The sequence below is a fragment of the Chinchilla lanigera genome, unplaced genomic scaffold, assembly GCF_000276665.1.
Source record: "Chinchilla lanigera isolate Chin_1 unplaced genomic scaffold, ChiLan1.0 scaffold00111, whole genome shotgun sequence".
NCBI classification, from domain to species: domain Eukaryota; kingdom Metazoa; phylum Chordata; class Mammalia; order Rodentia; family Chinchillidae; genus Chinchilla; species Chinchilla lanigera.
The window spans coordinates 2,629,702-2,649,660 of NW_004955512.1; the positions used below are offsets into that span (position 1 = coordinate 2,629,702).

Sequence of the window (19,959 nt, forward strand, 5' to 3'; positions counted from 1 at the left end):
TTTTATTTGATAGTTATACTGTTGCTCAGCTTTTACCATTTGAAAAGTAAAGCATGCCAAGTTAGTGGATTGCCCTTTACATATGTGTCCTGAATTATGTGTTGCCTCATAAGGATCCTTCTAAACATATGGAACAAGAAAGGGGTCCTTGAGAACAACCATCTACCCTTTCTTTCCCATTGTGTCCTTAAATTTATTTATAGTGGAAGATTTGATCACTAATGGTCTATTCTTGAAGAACCAATACCTCTCTTCCTTAATGATATGGTTATAGGAGGTAGTAAATATTTGCCCCATCACATGAAAACAAGAATTTTCATTTTTTCAGTTAACATATAATCTCTCCCTCTGTTGTTGAATTCTTCAGCTCTAGTGAGGACCCTGCAAGAGTTAACTGCTTCAAAGACTCTTGGTTTTTTTCCTTTCATACTTATGATGTACTTGACCTAAATTGAAATCTCTGCAGATTGAAGACAATATTATAAATGCCTGTGATAGTTGTGCCTTTGCTCTTGGAGGTGTCTTCTATTAAGATGCCCACTCGGTCAAGGCAAACAAAACAAAACAAAACAATCTTCTTAAGTCTCCCTACTTGCTGGCAAAAATCCTAATTTCTGCTTTTCTGTGGGCTTTATCTTGAGCAGAGAAGCAGTGTTGGGAATATCTTCAGATAATGAGATTTTCACATGCTGAATGGTAAAGTGGAACTTTTCCACTGTCTGTGTATCTAAGCTCCTAAAGCAGGAAGACCGCATGAGGGTTATTCTAGATAACCAGTAATTTGTCCACTGCTTTTTTTCACTGCTATGTGAACATAAATGCTGAATTTCACAAAGGTACGATGGCAGCAAGAACATCACAACAACCTTCTTTATAGAAGTTTCTCTGAGCTTGCAGCTTTAGGCTCTTACATACAGTGAGCAATCTCCCCACCTATGTGTTTTATAGAGTATGTGAGAAACTGGAAATATTGCAGCTTCAAGTTGGTAAGAAGTGCATTGTTATTAGCCATTGTGAAGATCGAGAATGTTCCTTGCTTGTTCACATTGACAAGGGAGAATCAATGCTAGACAGAAGTAAATAAAAAAGCAAAAGGAAGCCTTATTTTTATTAAATTAAAGGCTAAATTAATCTGAAACCTTTCACTGATGGAGAATCTCCTTACTTTACGATAACTTTTGGTTAAACATGGCCTCTGATGGCAGATTAACCTGCTTGGAGTCTCATTCTTCACATGTGGGAGCTGTGTGACATCAGCTGCTTAAGCTCTGAAAAACTCCATTTCCTCACTATAAAACGAAACAATGTTACTGGCCTTATAAGGCATCTTAAAGTTTAAAAGGATTAAAAGCATCCAACAAAGTTCCTAATAGAGAAGCAATGCTTCATTAAGTTATGTTTAGACCATGTACTATTGATTTAAGTCAATAAAATTAGTTGAAGAATAAATGAAATTTTACTGATATATACACAGTAATTTATATTGTAGTTGCTGTGCATGGTGGTGCACACCTGTAATCTCAGCACTCGGGAGGCTGAGGCAGGAGTATCATTGCCAGTTCAAGGCCAGACTGGGCTACAAAGTGAGCTCAAGGCCAGCCTGAACTGCATAGTGAGACCCTGTCTCAAAAAGACAAAAAAAAAAAAAAAAATTATATTGTAGTATGTTTCATGTTCACAACGTTGCTCTCTTGTTAGTTATAGAGGATGAAAACATGTATTGTCTGACTATTTTCAAATTATGGAGTGTAATATAGTTTCAACAGACTCAGTGAAGTTGTTAACTATTAAAATGCCTTGGCTACCTTATAAAAATAAGAACAGTGGAGTGTAAAAAAATGATGTGTAAGGAAAATACTTCACTTACCAAGTAAAGAATTTATGAAAAAATAGAACAAATAAAATCTCTTAATTTATGCATTTTGTGTTCTCATAAATCATTTTCCTGTCAAAATTATCAGACTTTATTATTGCTGAATATCTTAGCTATTATTATAGAGTTTTGGTAGCATAAATCATAAAGCTTTCAGTTAGAACATTTGTATACATACCTCAGCATTTTTCTTATATCTTGATTTAAAAAATTAGCTCTCGGTCTAGAAATAAATCCATGCAGAGTATAAATGTCAAACTGTACTCTTAAATTTCAGTAACTCAGCAATCCATGCTACCACTATGCTTACAAGGTAGTTATGGTTCATCAAACTCTTCAGGACTCACTGTTCTCCAAAAGACAACTGTTCAAGCTTGGGTTTTAATCTTGGTGATGAGTTTTAGCTACAAACATCCTACCTGCAGGAGCTAGCTGCTCACTCGATTTTTCCATTTTCTTCAAGAAGAAAAATAATCACTGGGATATAACAAATCTGGGAATACCTTGTCCTCTGTCTTAGTCACTTTTCTTGGCTCTGGGACAAAATACTGGACACCTGTAACTAAAAAGGGGAGAGGTACATTTTGGCTCGCATTTCAGTTTAAAGTTGTGTGGCTCTGAGGCAGGACAGGATGGCACAGGAAAATGGAGGAGGAAACTGACTCACCTCATGGCACACAGGAAGCGCAGCATGTGAGGCAAGGAGCCGGAAAGTGAGGTACACCCTGCCAGGTCACACCCCACCCCGTCCCCTGCCTCTACCTTTCATACCCAGCAAGTCAGCGATCAACCATAACATCCTTCACATTACAAAACAATCTATTTCATTTAGTAAAAGCTTTTGTCAAATACAGTACTTCTTTTGTAATTCTTAAAGGCAATATTGTGGAGTATGATGCAGTCCAGAACTTGGGACCTAAGAGGAGGAATTCAGTTCAGGGCTAAAATTCACTGACAGTCATTCAGGAGGAAATGTGAGAAATGGTTAAAAAGACTGTATCTTAGTGATTCAGCTGAAGGAAAAACTATTACACTTTTTTGCACTTTAAAAGCGGTTGTTAAGGGCTGGGGATATAGCTCAGTGGCATAAGCATTTGCCTGGCGAGCCTGAGGTCATGATTTCTATTCCCAGTACCAAAAGATAAATAAATAAAAGCAGTTTTTTTAAAGTGGTAAACAAGCTCATTCACTGATTCTAAGTTGGAATTAGGCATTTTTAAAAAATTCATTAATGAGCAAACACTGCCTTCTCCATGAGTTTTATATTTTATAACTTTTAAATAATTTTTAAACTTATTTTTATTAGTACTTGTTTGTACTAAGTAATGTTTCCAATCCTGGGGTGGAGTTGATACATGTACAGAAGGCATCTTAATTCCTCTTTCATCCCTTTTCTTCTCCTCTCTCCTCCCTCCCTCCGTCTCTTCATTCCCTTCCCATTTGAGAAAGCTCTATCTCCCTACTTCCTATTTCTATTTTTATTTCTCCCTGTATTGACAAATTGGGTTTCTCACGCAAAAGAAAGCAAGCGATATTTAAGCTTGTGTGTCAGACTCGTTTCACTGGACAGCATGGCACCAAGGTGCACCCACTGTGCTACAAATGACTCAAATTTGCCTTTCCTTATGGGAGAGTTGTATTCTGTTGTTTTAAAAATGAGCCTGTTGCATATTTAACCTTGTGTCACTTCCTCCATCATCCCACAGGTAAGATTTTACATGCCAGTCACTTAAGCGACTTAAAGGTGTGTGAGGTTCCCATCTGGAAGCTCACGTGTGTCATAAAGGACACACAGCAAAGAACTGTAACATGGATAACCAGCCTCTACACACAAAATCTCGCAAAATATTTTCTGTCAATCAGATTAATCCTATGAATCTTGAGAATGACCTCTTGATAGTTTAAGAACCAAGCAAAGAAAGAGACCTAGTATTTATTGTCTACTCTATTCCAGGTCTTACAATAGTTTTTTAAATATGCTCTTCATTCTCACAATACTCCTCTGAAGTGAGGGACTACAGATGCAGAATCTAAGACTCAGAGATGGAAGAAACTCACTAAAATCAGCAGGCTAGTGGGTGACATAACCAGGGTGAACCCCATGTCTGGCTAATTCCAAAGTCTTTACCAGAAACTGTGGATGGAGCTCCCTAAAACAAACACACACAGAGATTTTAAATTAGCAATTAGATGACAATTTAAATATCAGTGTATCGTAACGTCCACCATATATTCAATTTTAATATGTATTATTTAAGTTCATATAGGAATGACATTCTACTGTATGTGATTACAGAGGCTGTCTTCCACTTAACACTATGCCATGTGTGTTTTGGGGGTCACTTAGTGTTCTTTCATAGCAGGATTCTTAATAGTAGTATAACGTTCCTTTGTGTGATTGTTTCATAATTTATTAAACCATTTTGCAGTTGCTGAACATGTAGATTTTGTTTCCAAGTTTTAAAGTGATAATTCCATGAATAGCTTTGTACACAAACTTCGTGTACATATCTGATTATCTCTTTAGAATACATTTGCTTTTATAATTGTGCCTATAGTATACTTTGATCATGGCAAATATTAACCAAGAATAAGAAAAGAGAAAATAAAAAATTTATTAGCAGAGGATTTATTTGATTAATGAATTTAGCTATTTATTTGTTATTTATATCCCAATTGTAATTTGTCTTTTCTGTTTTCCATCTGTTTTTCTATCGCTGCAACTACTTCTCATTGATTTACTTAAACCATTACTCTCAAGGACCTTTCTTGTCCCAGATATAAAACGTAAAACAATAAGTAACAAGGGGCTGGGGATTTAGCTCAGCGGCAAAGTGCCTGCCTGGCAAGCGCAAGGTCATGAGTTCGGTTCCCAGTACCAGAGACAAACAAAAAACAAACAAAAAAAAAGTAACAATAATTGCATTGGGAAACTTTTAATGAGTCCTACATAGGAGAGTGTCAATATTAGATTTACATTTTTAAACGTAGACTTTGTGCTAAGAATGTAAGCTTCATGCCACGTGAGAGCCTTCTCATGAAAGCCTGGGTTTGATCCTTAGCACCACAAAGAAAGAAAGGAGTGAAAAAACAATGAGAAAAAAGGAACGCTGTCACTTGATGCTGTTTAGGAACCGATCATGATTGTAGGGAGACAGTGGCCCCTGGGAGACCAACTGGGAAGCTGTCACCGAAGTTCAAGCAAGATAGTGGCTGTGACAAGCACAGCAGTGGAGATAGAAAGAAATCAGAGAAATATTTGGACTCGAGTCTGTTTTAAGGCAGCTGCTGGTAGATCATGTGAGGAGGGGGAAAAAGTAACAAAGAATAATTCCTTGATGTTTGGTTTGAATAGCTGGGTGGTGGTGGTGCCACATAAGAATATAGAGGAAGTGGGTCAACTGGCGTCAGTGGGTCAAATGGCACTTGAGAGAATGGCTAGATGTTTACACAGAGCCTCATGTGGACAGAGTAGAGTTCAGGTACACATAAATTCCATCAGCCCTGGCAAGTAGATGATTTAAAACCATGTGACTAAAATGGGTAACATAGTCCCAACTTGGACAGTGAATATTCACAGGCTTAATAAGAAAGGGCAACTAGAAAAGGTGACAAGGGAGTAGAGTGAGCTGGGAAGAACAAGTAGAGGATACTGTCAGGAAAGTGAAGAAAGTGCCTCAAGAAGGAAGGGCCACCTTCATGGAATTCTGCAGAAAAGTCAAGTAGAGTAAGAATAGGAAAGTTATTTGGGGGGGGTTGGACAACCAGGAAGTGATTTGTACTTTTGGGAGGAGTTGTTTAAGGGGAGGATGAGACCTGACACTTTACACACTCCAGGAGGGACTGAGAAGACAACAGAAGGTGAGCAGGTACGAGTAGTAGGAGAGTCGTGAGGTTTTGTCTCCCAAGGAATATCCACACTTAAGTACTCAAATGTTCACACTGTAAGTTACATTTATTTCACATGATGCATGGAAGCTGCTGCTATCTAGCATAAAGACTAAATTTTTCAGAGTGATGGAGTAAGAAATAAAGTGGGATTCTGTGAGAATGGAATTTTCCATTCCATTTCCTTGTGCACTTTCAACCAAGAATGCAGTAAATTTGCTGGGCACTACCAACATTGCTATTTCAAGTCTTGTACATGTGAATTCAAGCAGAGCCATGCCATTTCTATTTCTTGTGGGTCATCATGACTAGTAACTTTTTCTAGGGCTCTTGACATCTGCACCTTAGCTCTTGACTGAGAAATAACAAAGGTTTTTTCCCCCACATCTCTAGGCCTTCCCACTCACTCCAAAACTAGAAATTATTCTGGCAAAAAGACTCATGACCTCTGAAACTGCTTCATGATTGAATCTTTGGAACCATGGGTGACAAAAGGCTGTGACCACAAGCAACTTCTATTCATCTTCATTGGTGGAATTAGTCTGACATTTTGTCAGTCAATTCTTAGCTGCTTAGCAAAGTAATTTTCTAAATTTTATGCAGCACTTATAGGCTAAGCTCATAAGCACAGAGGGGATGTGTGCCAGGGTCAGGGGGAGGTGAAAGGGAGGTACTCTGTATTTTCTAAACTCCTAGCAAATTGAGTGGGAAATACACATATATGTATATAATTTTAGCTTAAAATAGGGAAAATATTTTGGAGATATTTGAGCAGATTAACAAATCGTGTTTGTATACATGCAACTAAAACAGTAATTTATCAGGTGGAAGGCAGATGGGAGAATGCAATGCCAACCTGTGTCTACAGTTGGGTTTTGTTGATGATGAAGTGCTGTTTATTCAGGGCCAGCCTAGCTTGTCAGTAACAGAAGATCCACCACAGCACATGACTCCCTGCGTAGCTAGAAGACAATAATAAATTATCTCCTATGCAAACAGCACCGGCATAAAAGCAGAACAAACAGACTGTGCCTCCCGGATGCCTGAAGATTCTCACTCATTCCCTTGTTTAATTCTATTTTAAAGATAAAACTCTTGACATTATTCTAAAGCTGATAAGATTGAATCTGGCTTGGACAATTTTATTAGGGCACATAGGACATCGTTACTGATTATCTCTGGGTGTTACTACAAAATATAAATATTTTGTTTCTTTAATTTACCTAATGTTTCATATAACTTTTCTTTCATCAATACTTCATTTGAGCCTGTGGAATTCAGAGTCACCCAGTGACAACTGGGACAGTGTTACCCAAAGGACCTAGATCATAAGAAGCACTTGAGGAACACAATGAAAATACAGATTCTTACATCCAGCCTCCAACCTGGTAAATAAGAATCTCTAGCAAAGCAACCCCGAAATACACACTCCAGGGTGATTTTTATGATGAGACTGCTATGAGGAACCAGGAGCTGAGGGCATGAGTGAAAGTAAGTTCCAGGACAGTGCTGAGAGCAGGAAGGACTGGTCTGCAGGAAAGAAAACCAGTTGACAAAGGCCTCCTTAAAGCAATGTTTGTGGATTTCAATGTGCATGGAATCACCCGGTGGGTGGAAAAGGCAGACTCGGCTTCAGCAGGTCTAAGGGTGGCCAGAGACTCTTTTCTAACAAGGGGTGTCATGCAGTCAGTGCAGCTGGACTCGGCTCCAGTAAGGTTCTAGAACCATTAGCATAACACAGAAGAATCCGAAAAGACTGGGGTGTGGCCGCATTTCCAAGTGGTCTGCAAGCATGGCCTGGAATGCTGCTGATTCTTTTGAATCCTCATGTTGCGTTCAGATACAAGTAAAACCTGCCCTCTCTTACTGGAGTGGCAGCCAGGAATGTAGGGATAATTGTTACTATATGAGAAACTCTCCACTGGTGTGTCTTCTTTTGAAAGTTTATGAGTACATCTGGGGAGCAGGTTATTTACATAATAAAAAATATTCAGAAAGGAAAATTACAGGGCTTCTCATAGTAATGCCTTTTACTTCTACATGAGTGATTGATTCAGCCACTCATTTGTGCCATTGGGATTGAACCCGCACCCTCTTGCCTGTGAGGCAAGTGCTGTACCACTGACCTACATCCACAGTGGTAATTTGTTTTTGAAAAACGATACTTAAAGATTGTTAAGATGCCATTTGGGTATTAAGTTGAAAGTATGAGAGCTGACAGTATACTTTTTGGAGCACATGCTTCCAAAAGTTATTACTGTATATATGACATTGTATACTTCATTACCAAGTCTGGACAATGGACTCTCGGTATTCATCAGCAATATTTCTGGAGACCTTTGTAGATTCCTATGTGTGATTCCTTCTGGCCTGTTACAATTTTTGTCTGGATGTCCCCCTGAAGCCTCACGCTGTCACAGGGGGCAGGCTTTTCAGAGGTGGCTGAATATAAAGTTTGTGATTGATTCATGGTCTAATGCAAGGATTAAGGGTGTGAGTGCTACACTCACCCTAGGTGGGCAGCCTGCATACAATATAAGGGACAGAAGGAGGCTTGCTCCCTCCTCCTCTCTTGCTGCTTTTGCTGTCTTCCGCCACCATGAACAGTCGCCTCTCCGCCACACCACCCTGGCTGATTGTGAACTGAAACCTCTACAAACTGTGGGCTAAATAAGCCCTTCCTCCTTTCACATTGGGTGTCAGGGATTTTGTCTCAGCGATGAGAGAAAAGTAAGACATGGCCTAAAAGGGAAAGGTGCCTAATGGGTGAGCTGCTATGGGGTAGATAGATAACAAAGACCCCCCAAAACAGAGACCCTGGTGATCAGCAGGGCCCGCACACTTACCAAGGATCTCTTGTACAAATACCAAAGCCATTGGAAGTGGCTGGTCTAAGCCACAAATAATCGTATCCACAGGCTTCAAAAGTTACCACATGCAAACATTAGTGTGATCGTGGAAGACGTCTGTAATTGTGCGCCCTGCCCTATTTAGCTCTTCACAGTGTTTATCTGAGAAGGGATGTATGGCACTTCTGTGTTCTGCTGTATACATTTCTGCATTGTTTTAATATTTTGTCGGGGTAGGCATAATTCTCATTACTGTAATAATCAGAAAAAAATCCAGAGAATTCTTAAAATCCTTTGACTGGATGTCATGCTTTTAATTGAGTAGTACAATAGATTGTTGATTGATTATACATGCTTACTATATATACTCATACACACAGCACACACACAATGCACACAGGCAAACACACACAGTTATTGCTTAACATCTGTGAGAGGTTGGTTTCAGGACCCGGCTTAAACACCGAAGTTTCTTGTATAAAATGGTGTCACATTTAGGTAAAACCTAGGACTATTCTGTCATAGTTTCAAAAACATAGTCATTGTATTCTTTAGAGAATGATGATGAGAAAAAAATCTGTATCTATTGAGTAAAGATGAAGTTTTTCTCTGATTATATGCAGTAAACTGTTATGTGGACTCACAGATATGTTGAACTGTGGATATACTAAGCCAACCGTACGCTTATAGAAGCTCTGATAGAGAATTGTGCCGCCCAGGGATTTTGTGTATGTGTCTTTCCAGTCATTTCACAAACATTTCTTGAGCATCTGGTCTGTGCCAGGTGCTGAGATAGGGGCTCGCATGTAATCATCACAGTTGTTCTACAAAGGGGACAATTTGTGGAAAAAGTGGTTCTCTCACTGCAGTTAATAAAATATACAGAGGCAGTGCATTTTCTGTAAGTGATATAAGTCACAGGTCTAGGTAGTTTCTGGACGTATTTACTTCTCCATAGCTGCCACATATAGCAAGTAGATCTGACATCACATCTCTTAAAAAAAATTCTCTTGAAGGCCAGGGAGGTAGCTCAGCGGCACAGCACCTGCCTGGCAAGTGCAAGGTCCTGAGTTTGATTCTTGGTACAAAAGAATTCTCCTGTGCTTCTACACTAGAATAACAGCTACCCAGTAAATTCAGCTAAGCTCATCTTTAGAAATTTCTTTTTGGAATAGTCGTTAGAAAACAAAACTGCAGGAAAGAACAATAACTTTGTCTTATTTTTTGATGATTGTCATCATAGCCAACACTTTTATATAGGTCTTATATATGGTAAGAGCAATAAATACGCTTTGCAAACTATGCTTGAATAAATACTTTTTAAAAGAAATATTTTTAAAAAGAAATGTTAAGATATTTGTTTCTTCTCTCAACTGTTAGCAATGATGGCAAAGAATTCTTTTTTCTTGGTCTTGGAAAACAAGTAAAGTGCATTATATTCCATGCGTGAAAGTTTCCCAACTTTCTCAAAGCAAAGCATTCCTTTCACTTGTCTCTTCCAATAAGGATATGTCCTGACACACCACAGGACTGAAAGGATTTGCGGTACAACTCCCCATAGCTAAGCAATTGGGCACTAATACCAGATTTCTTGTTCTCATTTCAGAACTGTGTGTTTCACAGCAATATCACCAGTGATTTGAAAGCATTCACAGATAAGTTCAACTTTGATGTCCTCATCCTGTTCTCCAGCTACCTGTCAGAGGATCAGCAGCCTAGACGGCAGATCGCTGTGTACTCTCAGAACCTGGAGCTGTGCAGTCAGGTGAGCCCTTCCTTTGATCCCAACTCATTTCCATGCATCCCAATCTGATGGCTTTTAGAATAGTTGGTGGGAGATGGGAATGGATTTGTGGCTTGTAAGAAATTTCCCCAAGAGATAAGTGTCCTTAGAGTTGAGTTTTAGAAAATACTGGGGGTATATTGCACACTGGGTCTTTTAAGATGGCCTGCGTTAGTTCATTTCATGTGTCTGCAACAAGGGGTCTAACAAAACACCTGAGGCTGGATATTTGATAAAGAAAAGAGATTTATTTAGCTCACAGCTCTAGATCCAAGAGCATGGCACTGGCCTCTGTTTGGGTCTGTTGAGGGTCATGGCAGACGGCATCACCTCAGTGGGAGTACACAAAAGGTCACATGGTGAGGCAGAAAGTAAGGAATGAGCTCAGATAACTGAGCTTGTTTTATAGCACCCACTCTTGTGAGAGCTGATCCAGTCCCATGAGATCTTCACTCATTCCCTTCTGAGGGTGATGTTCCCATAACTTAATCACCTCCCACGAGGCCCCCTCCTAAAGTTCCACCACATTAGCATTGCCACACTAAGGACCCAGCTTCCAGCACAGGAGCCTCTGCACTGCACCCTCGATCCCTGTCTAACCCATAGCACAGTCCTAATGATTTCTTTCTAGCAAGTAGAAAGATTAGACTTTTCTCCATAGAAAGATTAGACTTTTCTCACCCAAATGAAGGCAAATCCTCCTTTAGGGCCATTTCTTCGAGGACTACTTTCAGGTCATAACAAGGTGTAGTCTCTGTCTCAATACCCACTGTGCCCAAAATTTAGTAACTGGTCACCTAATGCTTTGATACATGTTTCTGTCTAAATACCAAGATTCTGACTGGGTCAGCCATTGGAGCCTTGTGCTGATGGCTGAGTCTTTTAACCCAAAGCCTATAACATTAAAAAAAAAAATTATACAAAACGGAAGCTGGGCTAGGGATGTAGTTCAGTGGTAGAGGGCTTGAGTAGCAGTGAGAAGCCCCAACACTGCAGAAACATCCACTGCATATACCAGACTGGTGCAGCTGATGCACGACCTGTTATGGTATGAACCACGTGAGCACAGAGCACATCTATCCTCATCTTTTGTCACGTCCACTCCTTCCTGTCCAAGATTTTCTCTCCATCTCAGCTCAACTAGCACAGCTTCTGGGTTTCTCTGTACTTTCTCATGTTCCCCAGCCAAGAAGACACCCTGGCCCTGGTCGTGCCCCGCCCCCTCCACCCCGCACCACCCTGTGCCAGATGAGCACCACATCATTCTGTACTTTCTTCTGTAACTGCTTTCAAAATGGAACCTTATCTTCAGTTGCTGCCTTCCCAGGATCAACACTGAGGCTACCTAAACCTCTAATATCGTAGTTTTCAAACCACAAGCAAAGCCCTTTTTGAACCCATTTGAAAATATGTTCCCTTAAAAAGACATAAGTAGGGGCTGGGAATTTAGCTCAGCGGCAAAGCGCCTGCCTGGCAAGCGCAAGGTCATGAGTTCGGTTCCCGGTACCGGAGAAAAACAAAAAAAAAACAAAAAAAAAAAAAAAAAAAAAGACATAAGTAGAAAAGTGGATGAGAGGTTTGAAGCTTGAAAGCCCTTGAACGAACTCCTCTCTTCCCTCCCTCGCCTGCCCTCCCCACCCCAGCAGTGCCCCTGAGATGGCCCCAGAATCTCAGGAAATGCGCACAGGACCAGGCTCTGAACCCGGGGAGCCCCTCTGTCTTGTGCTTACACAACTGGTTAGGAATCTGTCTCTGCAGCTCAACCGCCTGAGTCCAAAACAGTCCCGGCACTGGTTAGCCCTATGTCGTCAAACAGGTTACTCAACTTTCCTGTGTCATTTCCTCATCAATAAAATGGGAATTACAACAGTCCCTACCTTGTACAATTACTGTGAGGATTAAAGGAGATAAAGTCATAAAACTCTCACACTTAGGAAAGCACTCAATAAATATTTACTATTATTTCTGTGATTCTGTGACTGTTGCTATCCTTATTAATTTTTACCTCCAGTAATCCTTTAGGGTCTTTTCAACACGCCAGTGTGGTAAAACACTCCCAATACTGGCTAGACATTAAAGAACGAAGCCCACCTCTGGCCTTCCATGGGCTGTCTGTCACAATGTCCCTCTGCCTCCCAGGTGGCTTTGTTTATTCAGGGCTCCATGTCTTGTTCCCTGGGAAGAAGGGATAGAAGGGTCCTGTGTGCCGTTGGAGAAACTCAGCCCTGGTAGCTTTTTTTTCTTTCCTATGTTCTCCTTTGCCTTGTGAGTCCTGCCTGCCTTTCCCCCTTTAGTCCAACCTTGGCCTCGAGTCTTTGTCAGTAGCCAGCGTTATGTCTGTTTTTGAAATCCAAGTTTCTCTTCTGTTGGAAGAGTTCTATAGAACGGTGTTCTATACATCTAGGAAAGGAATTTAAATGGCTTTAAACTTTTCTGCCCATAATTTTCAGGAGCCAGTGAAATCTAGCAGCTGTATTTTGAATTAAATGAGAAAACACTTTGATAGGATTGGGGAAAAAATTTGGTAGCAGATTAAGTGGGATGTTTATGTCTTACATTATACAATTATCAGTTGTTTAATGTCTTCTTTTAAACAGATGAACACAAATTAATTTTATATTAAGAAATATTTAAAAAGACAAACTGCCAGGCCCACAGATTGCCTGAATTGCTCACTTGTAATCCCAGCACTTTGGGAGGCTGAAGCAGGAAGGTTTCAAGTTGGAGTCCAGTCTGGTTAATTTAGTAATTTAGTGAGCCCCTGTCTCAAAATAAAAAGGACTGGGAATATAGCTCAGTGCAACGGCCTTGCATTCAGTTCTCAGTTGGGGGGCAATGCCTGTGTGTTTATACAAACTGTTGTTCCTCCCAACAGATTTGTTGTGAGCTGGAAGAGTGTCAGAATCCTTGCCTAGAACTGGAGCCCTTTGAATGTGGCTGTGATGAGATCCTGGTGTACCAGCAGGAGGACCCTTCTGTGACTTGGGATCAGGTGGTTCTCCTTATCAAGGAAGTCATCAACAGGAGGTGTCCAGAGATCGCCTCCAACAGCCGGACGTCCTCAACGGAAGCTGTGGCAGGCAGTGCGCCCCTCTCCCAAGGCTCTTCTGGGATCATGGAATTGTATGGTTCTGACATTGAGCCACAGCCCAGCTCTGTGAATTTCATAGAGAATCCCCCAGATCTCAGTGATTCTAACCAGGCTCCAGTGGATGTCAACATGGACCTTGTTAGTCCAGATAGTGGGCTAGCCACCATCCGCAGCAGCCGCTCATCCAAAGAGAGCTCTGTGTTCCTCAGTGACGACAGTCCGGTGGGAGAAGGCACTGGGCCTCACCACAGCCTCCTTCCAGGCTTCGACTCTTACAGTCCCATCCCCGAAGGGGCAGTGGCAGAAGAGCATGCACGGTCTGCGGAACACAGCGAACACTTTGACCTCTTCAGCTTTGACCCAGCTCCCCTGGTTTCTGGGCAGTCCCAGCCGTCTTCCCATTCTGCAGACTACTCCCCAGCAGATGACTTCCCCAACAGCGATTCATCAGATGGACAGCTTCCCCCTGGGCCAAAAGGACTTGATGAGATAGGGACCAACATGTCCAATTATTCATCCAGTTCACTTTTGTCCGAGGCTGGCAAAGATAGCCTGGTGGAATTTGATGAAGAGTTTGGTCAGAGACAAGAAAGTCTGGTTGAAGATGCTGAAGGAAATTTAAGCCTGAAAGGTTTTGTGGGAGATGAATCTCCTTCACCAGAAAGGCTGAACAATTTTGGAAAGCAAATTCCACCCACACGTATGAATAGCTTTGTGGAAAGCTCACCATCCACTGAAGAGCCAGCCTCTCTCTATCCAGAAAACACAATCCCTAAAGCAATGGATACAGGTCACCTCGAGCTACCTCAGACCCAGACCCGGTGTAGCAGCTGGTGGGGTGGTTTGGAAATTGACTCTAAAAATATTGCAGATGCATGGAGTTCTAGTGAACAAGAATCTGTTTTTCAGAGCCCTGAATCATGGAAAGATCATAAGCCTAGCCCCACTGATAGGAGAGCTTCAGATTCTGTCTTTCAACCAAGGAGTCTTGACTTCCCGAAGTCAGATCCCTGGGAGTCTGAATTTGGTCAGCCAGAACTTGGTAGCAATGACATTCAAGATGAAAAGGAGGAAAGCTTACAGTTTCAAAACCTTCCCGCTGAGAAGTCCCATTTACCAAACGCTTCTCCTCAGGGAACAAATCACCTGATAGAAGACTTTGCTGCTTTGTGGCAGTCTGGTCACTCTCCCACAACAATGCCTGAGCCCTGGGGAAATCCCACCGATGATGGAGAACCAGTGGCTGCTGTGTCATTCGCAGCCTGGAGTGCATTCCATGAAGAAGATAATGCTGAAGCTTTAAAAAATACTTGGAATCTTCACCCGACAAGTGGCGAGACCCCTTCTGCGAGGAACCCGAATGAGTGGGTGATGGCGAAAAGTGGGTATTCTTTTTCTTCAGAAGACCTACTGGAAAGTTCAGCAAGTGAGGCAAATAATGAAGCAGCTCCAAAAATCTGGGGCAAGAAGAACAATGACGCTAGGGTTAATATCCTCGTATCTGGAAATCCCACTTCCAACCTGGAGCATGCATGGAATAATTCCCAGCCACCAAGGGAAGATCAAAATGGTTTGGTGGATCCTAAAACTAGGCAGAAGGTATATGAAAAAGTAGATTCCTGGAACCTTTTTGAGGAGACTGTTAAGAAAGGAGGGACAGATGTCCTAGCTCCTTGGGAAGATTCCTTCTTAGCATATAAATGTTCCGATTACAGTGCATCTAACGTAGGAGAAGATTCAGTGCCTTCTCCCTTAGATACCAACTACTCCACCTCTGACTCTTACACATCACCAACGTTTGCTGGAGAGGAAAAAGAAACAGAAAGCAAGCCATTTGCTAAAGAGGAAGTTTGTGAGTCTAAAGATGCTGACCCAGCTGTAGAGGAGGCTGAAGTTCCTCTGCAGTCGTTGCAGCAGCCTCCTAGAAATCGCATCACTTCAGGTCCTGGGAACCTAGAAATGTGGGCTTCCCCTCACACAGATGATCATCCTGAAGTCACTGTGGCTCATGACCCAGATAAAGATTTTCTCCCAGCAGAGCACATCTCCATAGAGGATGGTGTCGGGGAGAGCAGCCAGTCCAGCTATGACGACCCCAGCATGATGCAGCTCTACAATGAGACAAACCGACAGCTCACACTACTGCACAGCAGCACCAACTCCCGGCAGACGGGCTCTGACAGCCTCGACTTGTGGAACAGAGTGATTCTCGAGGACACACAGTCCACCGCCACAATCTCAGACATGGATAACGACTTGGACTGGGATGACTGCAGTGGTGGGGTGGCGATCACCAGTGACGGCCAGGCGGAAGGATATGTGGCTGAAAGTACTGAACCAGAAACCCGATTTTCAGTGAGACAGCTGGAACCATGGGGCACAGAGTATCAGGACGAAAATCAGATAGATTGGGAGCTCCCTGCCTCCACTGAGCACGCCAAGGATGCTGTTCCCAAAGAATACCACACACTGAATGAGAAAAATGGGCAGCTAATTGCAAACAGTATCTGGGATTCTGTCATGAGAGATAAAGATGTGTCATCATGCAGGTTACCAGGCCCCTCATATATGACAGATTCAGAGGAAAACAATTTGCCTCCTGAAAGTCCCAGCCATTCAGCAAATGCTATGGACAGTAGTGTCACAGATGAGCCAAAAGCCTCTGGAATCTGTGAGTCAGCAGCATGCACACCTCATCCTGATGAGCAGGACACATGGACAGGAACCCTGCCAACTGACACAGCACCCTTGGAGGCCAGGCCTGAGAACCCAGGACATGCTGCACGCTCAGATCCATGGATGGGTCACAGCTATAGAAATAATGAAAGTGAACATGAAGCCCTGGGAGCCTCAAGCAGAAGGTGCCTTGATAAGGAGGAAGTGATGGGCTCTGAGGACGAGAGTGCCCAAGGGACTGCGGGAAAAGGGGCTGGTGACCAGGAACTCTCTTCTCCAGCTGCATCTGAATACCAAGAAATCTACACCGAATCAGGCAAAACCAGATCTCTTCCAGCCACTTGCAGTCCTCAAACAGAGGAACCAAAGGAAGTTTTAGAGTATGAGGAATCTGATAACCTAGACCCCTGTGATACACAAACAGGGATGTCCACAAATGACCTTCAGGCAAAGGAGACCTACGAAGAGCCCCTCATGGATCACAACAATTCAGGGGAGGCTACTGAGACTCCAGGTAAGATGAATTTAACAAAAAATGTATCTTCATCTGAGATGGATCTTGAGAAAATGGAAGAATATAACATTCTGGAGCCAAAAAGAATAAACGAAGGGCCACCTCATGAATCGCCCCAAAGCCTTGCTGTTTGGGATGGCTCTGTAGACAGTGACATGCAGGACAATTACACAAGTTCTGAGATAACTAAGACTCTTGAAGTAGAAAATACGGAAAACAGCCTTCCAGGAGCCAGTTCATCTGGAAGTTATGAGAAAGACAGTCTTTCCAGTGATGAGTATACACACTCAAGTGCATCAAGTCTTGACCTAAACGATTCTTCAGCTGCACTGTCCTCCTGGGGCCAGGGACCCAGTACTGAGCCTCAGAAAGAGAATCAAGATGAATGGAGTGAACAGAATCACCAACAATCTGAAGTAAGGACCACTGATGGCCAAATAGAAGTAATCACTGAAATGCGGAAGCTAGAGAAAAATAGGACTAATGAGCTTGAAAAGAGCTTCGATCCAAAAGTTCCTAAATTTTTAGAGATTTGGAATGATTCCATTGATGGTGATTCTCTATCCTCTTTATCAAGCCCTGAAACAGGCAAATACTTTGACTATTCGGGTGCGGATCAGGACAGAAATCGAGTGGTTAGTCATGAGAACAGTAAAAATGCTGTTCCTGAAACTGTGCAGCAAGAGGATGCCAAGGTCATTTCAACAAATTCGGGCTCTGGTGATAATAGTGGAGGTAATGAAGAGTCAATAGAGAAAGAGACCCACTTGGTCCCTTGTCAAGTTACACAGAGTAAATCCAAAGCTTGGGATGCATTGAATGAATCTCAATTCTTGACCATGGCAGAACCCAATGGTGAGGAGTTTTCTGATTCTGTAGGTAGTGTAGAACTAGCAGACAGTGAGAATAAGTCACATACATTGTATGACAGTCAAAGCAGCTCTGAGCACTGGAATTTCTCACCACTCACAGACACTGAAATTCAGATCACAGCGGAGGAAAAGGAGACACGACCTTCTCCAGAAACAGGGAAGATGAGAGATGAACTGTGGCAGACATCTCCCAAAGCTGAACCAAAGAATGAGGCTCATTCTGCATTGGAAATGCTTGGCTTCTCAACTGAGAGCAGTGAGTGGTGGGAAGCCCCTCTGCAGGAAGGGGGACCCACTGACAGTGCATTTCAGGGGGTACTGTCTAACTCGAGTGATGTGTTAGCAAGGAATTCTTCAGTATATCCAAGTGTGGGCCCATGGGGACTCTCCACTAAGGGTGACACTGAGTCCAGGCAAACACACTGCACGAATCTTTTCAGTGATCAACTTCAGCCACCCTTCCTGGTTAGTAATGGGGACAACTCCCCCAGGCAACTTTGGAACATCCAACCAAGACAGCCAGACCCAGACGCTGACCAGTTTAGCCAGCTTGTAATACTGGACCAAATAAAAGAAAAAGATTCCAGAGAGCAAACTTTCATGTCTTCTGCTGGTCATGAGCTTCCTTCGGAGACACCCACTCAAGAGCAGTGTCAAGATACCATGCTATCTGTCTGGGCTGGGCCAGACCCAGCAGTTACTCACTCAGATGAAAATGGGTACATTACAACTAACATCTCAACTGAGCATCAGGAAGCAAACTGGTGGGAACAAGAACAACCATACCTTAGTGAAATGACACATTCAAGCACTGCCACAGAAAACTTCCCTGCTGTCCCTTCTCCCAGCCAGTTGATAAAGAAGTCAGTCTCTGAATGGAATGGCTCCAACCCTAAAGAGGGTTCCCAAGGCACCTTTGCACCAGATATTTTACATGGCAACTTCCAAGACGGTGGGCAGCTGCCCTCAGCCTCGCCTGACTTGTGGATGGATGTCAAGCAGCCCTTCAGCCTGAAGGCAGATGGCAAGAATCCTGACATTCTCACTCACTGTGACCACGACAGCATTTCTCAGGCTTCCAACAGCCCTGATGTGTGTCATGATTCCGAAGCAAAGCAGGAGACTGAGCAGCATATCAGTGCTTGCATCAAACCTGAAGTGGAATCCAGTGAGTTTTACCTCACTGAGTCAAAGATAAATGAAGACCTGAGTCAGAAACCGGGGCAGGAATCTGCCCCATACCACAAACTCTCTGCTGAAAGCGTAATTCCTCTGCCTCCGGATGCCAATCAATTGAACATAAATGGCTCCTCTCAGCCTGCCTCTTCTATAGGTTCTCCTGAGCATTCTGAAATGAATGATGACAACAATACAGATTTAGACGCACCCAAAGCAGAACTCGGAACAGATACAGCACCAGTTTTGGAACTCACTGACAGGACAATCCAAAGGGTTGAAAATGTGAGAACCCGTATTTTTGTAACTGACCAGGAGCCAACTACGGAAGGCAACTGCTCCTGGGTACCGGAGGACTTTTCTCCTGAAAGTCAGACAGGCTCAAGGGCTTTGTCTAACTGTGAACCGCCCTCTGCTCCTGAGACTCCTGCCACCATCGCTGTTTCACTGGCCTCCAGTACCTGTTTGGATGTAAGTGAAGCTGCCTCTGACCACAGTTTCAGTGATGCCTCAGGTCTTAACACTTCCACGGGCACAATAGATGATGTGAGTAAACTGACTCTGTCAGAAGGCCATCCTGAAACACCCCTTGATGGAGATGCTGGGAAGCAAGATATCTGTTCATCCGAAGCCTCGTGGGGTGAATTCGAATATGATGTAATGGGCCAGAACATCGATGAAGAGGTAATGAAAGAGCCTGAACACTTCTTCTATGGTGTTGACCCTCCCTTGGAGGAAAACAGTCGGAAGCAATCTGTGGCACCCTACACGCCTCCCTTTGACTTGTCCTATCTCACAGAAGCCCGCCACGAGGCCGAGACCACAGAGGAAGCTGGGTCCCCAGAGGACGTATCTCTGGGAAGTGAAGCAGCAGAGATGTTGCTTTCGGCACTTCCTGATCAAAGCGAGGGAAACCACACAGAGACTAAAAGCAGACAGCCTGGACACCAGCCGGTTGTGCTGCACATTCATGAAGACCCCGAGTCAGTTTCTTTGGCCATAGGAGAAGCAAGCTCCAACTTTGGGTCATCTCCATCAAACATTGACTGGGAAGTTGAATCAGATAATTCGGACTCACCAGCAGATGGAGACATGGGACCGCCAAATGGTAAGAAACATCCTATCCCCTTACCCCCAAGAAGCTGCTGTTTCAGTTAAAGCAATGTGATTCTAAAACAGACTCTTCCTATCAATTAGGTAAAGAGAAAACCAAATTTGCAATTCATGACAACCAAAT

At 42.8% G+C, this 19,959-nt stretch overlaps 1 protein-coding gene across 1 annotated transcript in view; it reads left to right on the forward strand.

Annotated features, from left to right (window-relative positions):
- The window catches only part of Prune2 (prune homolog 2 (Drosophila)), a 257,295-nt gene that overhangs the window by 159,929 nt on the left and 77,407 nt on the right, over positions 1 to 19,959 (forward strand). Inside the window, exons 8-9 of the mRNA XM_013506527.1 lie at positions 10,217 to 10,375; positions 13,269 to 19,830. Coding sequence (XP_013361981.1) covers positions 10,217 to 10,375; positions 13,269 to 19,830 — 6,721 coding nt within the window. The remainder of the gene's footprint in view (positions 1 to 10,216; positions 10,376 to 13,268; positions 19,831 to 19,959) is intronic.